We start from the raw sequence: 7,244 nt of genomic DNA on the forward strand, positions 1-7,244 counted from the left end.
CTGTACTACAGACCTTTTGATCTCAAAAACCTCCCCTAGTCTCCCATTTAAAAGCAACTTAGAATATGCTCCAACTGTGAGAGTGTAGATACATGTGGCAATTCTGTTACCAAAATCTAGCTTCTCCATTACTCTTGTAGAGCAAAGAACCAGTGTAGTCTGTCATAGGCTCTCTAGATCTAATTGGAAGATGACACATTCTGGGCCAGTCCATTGAGCTACTTCTTCACCTATCATTGCTGAGAAAGTCCATGTCATCCCAATATTTCCTTTCATGTCTTCTATGTGTGCCCTCAAGTTACCCACCCTTCTAATAATACCTTGCATTTCATTGGCAAATTTCCTCCAAGATCCCTCCCTCCCCCCCTTGTTGTTTAGTCTACTAATAGCCTCTTGTGTAAGAAAAACGAATAATTCATCCTTGAGCAGCATGTTATTCACCCTAAGTTTCCTTACAAGAAAATTTATGAGCTCATCCTCCCCTCAATCAGCTACCTACCACCCCACATCAAAGGCATATGGTCAGAGAGCACATAAGAGGTTTCCACTTTAGCTAGTAATGTGTGTGACACCCAAGAGGCTTGATGTGGCTGAAGAAAACCCTATCCAGTCTAGAGGATGAACCAAGATATTGTACGCTAATGTAAGTATGCCCCAAATCAGAGTCCCAAGGTCCCAGCTCCCAACCATCAATCAACCCCAACTTTCCTCTTAGATTCTCCCATTTCTTCTTCTCTTGCCCCATTATGACTGTACTTCCTTCACATCTATCCAATTGCTTCTCAGCCATTTTAAAGTCCCCCATCATAATACAAGTCTAAAGCTTTCCTTCCTCCCCCCTTTCAAGCCAAAAAGGTTATGTTCTTGAATAGCTATTATAGGGACAGATCCCAATCTTTTACCACCCTCCAAAAAGCTGCATTTTTCTTCTTATCCTTCAACCCCTTAACATTCCAAGTACACCCTTGAATCTGACTACCCGTGATCATTCTACAGCATTGGTAGGGACCATTTCTACTTCCAACTCTTCTTTCCCCCTACCTCTACTCTTTGTTCCCCAAGACCTACTTGTAACTCCCTCCATGTAGTGTCCACTTGCCAATTAAACTTTCCCATAGAAAAAGTTTCACTATCATCACCCAAAGCACTCAAGGGATTACAGTAGAAAGGAGGACTCAACTCTTCCAAGAATGTGCCCTCCCCCACCCCCTTCACTCCCATCTTGGATTGAGTTTTCCTAGCTTCTCCTTTAATTTGTCTAAGATCATTTCTCCCCTTACATTTGTCTCTCACCCTAACCCACCCTTGTTCTTTAGTTTCCTTTCCCTCCATACCCATCTTCCCCTTTCCCTTGTCTTCCTTGTCAAACTATTTGTTAATGGAATCAACTTTGCTCCCCCCTACTGAGCCCTCTTCCTTCTTGCCTTCTCCATCCATTTCCTCTTTGTTGTCCAATCCACAATTCCTAGCTATATGTCCAAAGTTTCCACATCTGAAGCATGCTCCCATGAAGCTTCCACATTTCAACTTCATGTTCATTTTTCCCGATTCCCCTATGTCCATTTCAAGTGTTTTCGATATTTCAACCAGTGTGTTCTTCGATATACAAACCTTGTTTGCATGGTGTCCATTATGGTCATCCCTTGGCACAAATAGTACTTGGCCTAAAGCACTCGCCAAGTCCTTCATTGCAGACCTCAACCAAGGCGGGAGACCTATTATATCACCCTAGCCCAAACATGTCTCCCTAAGTCTCCTATTCACGTCAAGTGAGGGGTCGAAAGGCATTGCATGCACCAACTTTGTACCCATAAACAAATGAGCTTTCGCAAACATGTCACCCACCATCTGCCTCTGATGAATAGTACATTGAAGAACCCTTTTCCTAGATAGAAGATTTGAGAGACTACTTTCTCATGAAACACCTCCTCTTGTACCCATTTTCCCAGCTCAGCCTTGCTAGGTGGTTTCCCTGAGCAAAACACAATGGCACTACACATGGAAAATAAACTGATCTGTCTTCTGACCAGCTCCGACAAGATATTAACACATACCTTACCATTGCATAGATTCTTCTGACGTTGAGCCTGCACTCAAGAAATGACGTCGCTTCTTCACAACACCATCACCTTATTGCTTCTGCCTTAGCCTCTTCATGCCATCCTCTAATCCCCAACCGCCCCATCCACCATCCCCCGATTCATCGCGTTGGTCCCAATCACCTACCATCCTATTGCTTCATGCATGCAAGAGGCAAGTGCTCGATCCCGTCTGTAGTATTGGTGCATGCGCTACCATGTGTGAAGTAAATAGCCAACATACCCTCCAATTGCAACCCTGTTTTCTAAGAAGCCTTCTTTAGAAAGTTTGAATGGTTTCATGCCTTCTCAAGGCTTCCCTTGGAGGCTTCAAATTTCAGCAATCGCGCAAGTGCCAACGCCTTGTTCAAGGCAAATGTACACATGCCGGAGTATAAGCCCACCCCCTATGCTCTTAGAAAGACTAGAATTCTATTTAATTCTAAACCGAAGTGCACCTTACACCAACTGCTCTAGCTTCTCATTTTTCATCAATCCAAACCAGAATCCTACCACGATGGATGCATACCATTCATTGCATCTCTTGTCCACTTTTTCAATAACTTATTTCCTCAGATTCTTGTAAATGTTATAGCTTGTAGCTTTCTGGATCAAATTCAAGATTTGACTTTTTAATTTGAGCAATCAAATGACCAAATAAATGTTTTAGCAACCTTGACCATTGAACCCAAGATAGTGTAAAAATCAAGGACTGATTCCCATGCAGCTAAACGCTTGTGGAAACAATATATTTGTCCAAACACGTTTGATTTTGTGTTATTGGGAAAGGAGACCAAATATGCAACAAGCGCACGCCCACAGAGAGAGAGAGAGAGAGAGAGAGAGAGAGAGAGAGAGAGGGACGAAGAATGAGTAAAAATTTATGTTGCCATCTACATACCCAAAAGAATAAAAAAATTTACATACCCAAAAGAAAAAAAAATTATATTGCCATCTACATAAGCCCAAAATTACCTATCACACAATACATAATATGAAGATCATGCCAGCCCTGGGCTAAATCTGTGGTGGAGGGGGGGGAGAGAGAGAGAGAGAGAGAGAGAGAGAGAGGCACATCTGCGTCCTGCACAAACCCTGTGGTGACACTGCACTTGTGCCACTTTCCTGGCCTTCTGCCTCTTGTGAGACATTTTGCCAGCTTTCTCGTCATCTGCCTAAATTATAAATTTTTCTTACAAGCCCACTTGACAAGCAGCCAATGTACAATTTCTCCAATATGAATCAGCCCACTGAGGAGGCAGCAAAGCTTGTATTTAATTTTAGACTTGGGTGGGTTTCCCATGTGCATGACCCCAAATCACACCTCTCAACATTTCTCTAGCTTCTAGATTTGTTTGTTGGTCGATTACTAATAGCATACAAAGTAAATGGCACTGGCAATAAAGATCAAACTGATGAGGACGGCTTTTCCTTCAAGCCTTCGTTCTGATGGATGCATACCATTTTTTGCATTTCTTGCCCACTTTTTGAAGGCCCTATTCCCCTCATTGTGCATTGGTGATCTTTAACCTGAAAGTCATACTTAAGGTTCTTGTGAATTTTCAACTCGTGGCTTCTAACATCCAAACTCAATACATAACTCATCAATTTGTCAAATGACCAAATGAACCTTTTTTAGCAACCGTGAACATCGAACTTGAGACCGTGCAAAAGTTAAGAACTGATTGCCAAGCAGCTTGACAAGGCTTGACTTGAATATTTGCCTGAACACACTTGATCCTGCATCCTTGAGAATAGAGTAGATCAAGAGAAAAAACCTTGGTAGAAGACGCCCACGGGGGGGTGGGCTGGGCTTGGCCACCTTTCCTGCATTCTGCCTGAAGACCACATTCCCGCTAGGGTAGATGCCCTACTGCTACTTTTGATAGCTTCTTACTAAAAACTTTGGACGGTTCACATAATCCACACATATACTACTTGAGATGACTACTTACTGTACAAAAGAGTGAACCACCTGTCTTTTCTGTAACTACAAGTAGAACCACAGAAAAAAGAAAAGCACAGAAAAATGTTGCTACCCAAAAAGGAGCCCTCCCATAAACAGTCCCACTCTATATGACCCTGTGAGAGCTACTTCAATTTCTGTCACACAATGAGGATTGTTGAGAGCAACCAATGGTCACATCTAGGCCTAGTTCCTGCAGCTGATTCTCCTAACCTTAAACTCTCTGGCCTCTTCCCTCCTGTATCACCCTTGGTTAAGGCCTGCAGCCCTAGTCATGTCATCAGATTCCATGGTATATAATGGATGCATGATGCTATACCAGCCAAATCCTGCTGCTTGCTAAAATGCAACTATTTTCTCAAGAAATACGAAGTATATCAGCAAGTTGTGCCTTTCGAAGACTTTAACAATATACTCCCCCAAAGTCAAAATAATATGAAGCAAAAATATTATTAATCACTTCTTTTTTGAGAGAAGAACTCACCCAAGGTAATCTTGATCAAAGAAACTGGGTGACACAAGTCCCAGACCATCCCGTCCTGATGTTAAGAAAAGCCCTCTCAATGGTTCAAGTTCAAGCCCTTACTCCAAATGCCCGAAAGCATATATACCTCTGGTTGCTCTACTGGTCAAAGAAGAGGCAGCATGTACTTAAAGCCTTCCAAGGGACCAAAGCTTAAAATTGTGCAGCATCAATCAATCGTGAGGTTGTATTTCAGGACGCCGCTGATGGGACTTCTACAAGTCGGGCATATATTGCGCATCGTTTGATAGTGATGAAGGCAGGCATGACAGTAGTCAAAGTGCACTGTTGAAAGTCAATCAATCAGTCATTAAGCCAATAACAAGCTTTCAACCACTGCAAGCCCATGCAGCAGAAAATGATAATGCAAGTACTTACTGCAGGGAAGAGGCAAGACATCTCGTGGCTGCACATACCAAACGACTATGAGAAACTATAAAAGCTCAATAATCCATACCACAAACTTGTGGTGGTCTGGAGCTCACCTTTGTGAAGCAGATTCTGCATGTTGTACGATCCTTCTCCCGTTCCTGTGCCATTGAAGCCAGTGATCAAGGGTGCCAGTTAAAAACAACACCCCTTCATATTTTCATGACCAACTCATGCACACACTTTGTTAGAAAACACTAACTGCTTTCTTACAAGTTTCTCATTTAAGTCTCTGTAATCCCTTTTCAGTTTAGAGATCTCCGCCTTCAATTGTACACGATCTTGCACTGCAGCAGCTTCAACTTCCCTTTGCAAATGCATCGCCTTGTTACATTGATTAAGTGCTTTGCGACTGCATAGCCAGATTCAAACCACTAAATAGTTAAGTTGCTGATCTGTTATGTTGCCTACGACATGCTTTTAACATCATAAATGTTACCGCTCTTCCTCCATCTTTGTGTGCATGGTTTGATCAACAAGTTCAAGAAGTGTCTTGGCTGCTTGCCAAACTGAAACCAGGACTTGATAGTCTGCCTTCTCAGCATAGTTTTCATCGATAAGGTACTGTGCCCTGGGGCCATTCAGGATCAAAATAAGTACGACCTTGGGACTCTCCCTACAGACATACTTAGATAAGAAGCACAGAAAACATGATAGTCTCTGAGAACGCATTACAAAAAGCTTAAGATTGTCAAAAAACCATGCTTCCATAACAGATGAAAATCAAATTGGAGCACATGATGGGAGCCAGAGCACAAAGGGCAGAATCGCCCCAATCTAGCCCACAACGCAGACCTCCAGCCACACCCTTTCGGAAGCAAAGTGATCTTAGCATTAGCAGTAAAATCAGGTGCAGAAGGGGAATTTCTAAACTCTAGAGATGACCTACCCATGGATTAGGGATTTCATCATGAGATAGCGGTGAACGTCTTCTGAGTTTGCAAGCTCCGCAAGCTCCTGTTCCTTTTGTTCCTCTAATCTACAAATGAACTCAGCTTCTTCAATGGCGGAAACCTGCCACAACTACTTCTGGTATTGCAGAAATCGCTAGAGAAAAAAAAACCATAAATGCGCAGGGACAACGAGAAAGGAAACCCTAAAAGCATCAGGAAACCCTAGAAGAATCTAAAAACCTGCTGCTACCTGTTCTTCTGCTTGCTTCCAGTGCGCTACCTCGTCGTGTATGTCGAAAACCTGGTTTTGGAATGGTTAATTTGACAGCACGCTAAGGTTTGATAAGAAAAAAACTAGATTTCTGTGCGTGCGCGAGTGAGGGAGAGGCAAACAGAGGAAAAGCGTGGGGGGATAGGGGTTACCTCTGCTTCCTCGATTCGTGAAAGCGGAGGCCCTCTTGCCATTGCTTCTTCGCAGCTGCGCAGGATCTGCTCCTCCCATTGCAACCAAGCCTCCTCTTCCTCTGTTGCAGGCCTCGCCGCTTTAACATCTTCAGCGTGCTGGTGACTGCGCTCACAGCGTTCGTCCATGGCCTTCCTCAGCGCCCTCTCAGAGCTTGGCGTCATCTCTACGCAAAGTTTGCAAAGGGTCCGACCTTCTTGTATTCTTGTATTTTGAGTGTTCATAGATATTTGAGCAGTTAGTTATTGATTAGTTGCTTGTCATGAGGTCTTTAGAAAGAAGGCAAGAAAGGTGTCAAAGTGTTACCATATGGCTTCTCGGGTGAATCAATACCGCGAGCCAACACTCCTAGGCCACTTTGATTGGGCTCACCCAAGTGTACTTGAAGGAGCACGCTCGTGACTCGTTTGGAGGTGGTGGGCCAAACTCTCGGCAATAGAAGGAGGCGGCTACTTCTAGTACAATACAGTTTAAACCCTTTAAATCCAAGTGCATATGCTCTCATCATGAGAAGAATGTGGGGGAGTGGGTGAGAGCTTTACAAACAAGCTCCTTCACACAAAAGAATAGACAAGTACACACAAGAGAGATGGATGGTTGAATTTCTTCTATCTTGTTATTTTTCTATAATAATAATATAAAGATAAGAGTGCGTACTATAAGGGAAAGAACTCTACTACTAAGCTCCATAGCGTGAACCTGAGTATATGAGCTGGTCCTATAATTATGTCATAACTCTAGTAAAACAAAGTGGCTGTCATACAACCTGGTGGCATATCAACCCTAATCTTATCAACCATGCCAGTGGCATAAGTGCAGAGGTGTCATCTATATCTGCACTAGTTGAGCTCGATATCTCAATGCTCTCCCTTGAGTTCAACTCCATATCTTG

At 43.1% G+C, this 7,244-nt stretch overlaps 1 protein-coding gene across 3 annotated transcripts; it reads right to left on the reverse strand.

Annotated features, from left to right (window-relative positions):
• Window positions 1-3,002: 3,002 nt before the first annotated feature.
• LOC147616822 (uncharacterized) lies at window positions 3,003-6,594 on the reverse strand. Of its 3 annotated transcripts, XR_015262568.1 has the most exons (9): window positions 6,313-6,594; window positions 6,140-6,190; window positions 5,886-6,019; window positions 5,436-5,567; window positions 5,210-5,348; window positions 5,053-5,097; window positions 4,946-4,973; window positions 3,709-4,852; window positions 3,003-3,608 (listed from the first exon to the last, which is right to left on the reverse strand). XR_015262568.1 is itself a non-coding variant. In XM_086777878.1 (8 exons), the coding sequence occupies exons 1-8, from the start codon at window positions 6,574-6,576 to the stop codon at window positions 4,737-4,739; spliced, it is 900 nt and encodes a 299-aa protein (XP_086634004.1). In that variant the 5' UTR covers window positions 6,577-6,594; the 3' UTR covers window positions 3,003-4,736. The 3 variants fall into 3 exon arrangements, 2 of the variants coding, with proteins under 2 accessions (XP_086634004.1, XP_086634003.1); XM_086777878.1 differs by having other exon boundaries at window positions 3,003-4,852; window positions 5,886-6,010; XM_086777877.1 differs by having other exon boundaries at window positions 3,003-4,852.
• Between the last annotated feature and the right edge of the window lie 650 nt (window positions 6,595-7,244).

This window comes from Cibotium barometz, chromosome 38, assembly GCF_041138505.1.
Source record: "Cibotium barometz isolate CiBa-2024 chromosome 38, ASM4113850v1, whole genome shotgun sequence".
NCBI lineage: Eukaryota > Viridiplantae > Streptophyta > Polypodiopsida > Cyatheales > Cibotiaceae > Cibotium > Cibotium barometz.

Excerpts from the sequence above, each read along its gene's own strand:
- LOC147616822 (XM_086777877.1), bottom strand. The coding sequence starts at position 6,576 with ATGAACACTCAAAATACAAGAATACAAGAAGGTCGGACCCTTTGCAAA. Across the intron at positions 6,191-6,312 it reads CACGAATCGAGGAAGCAGAG|GTTTTCGACATACACGACGA; the intron begins GTAACCCCTATC and ends TTCCAAAACCAG. Across the intron at positions 6,020-6,139 it reads GGAAGCAAGCAGAAGAACAG|TTGTGGCAGGTTTCCGCCAT; the intron begins GTAGCAGCAGGT and ends TACCAGAAGTAG.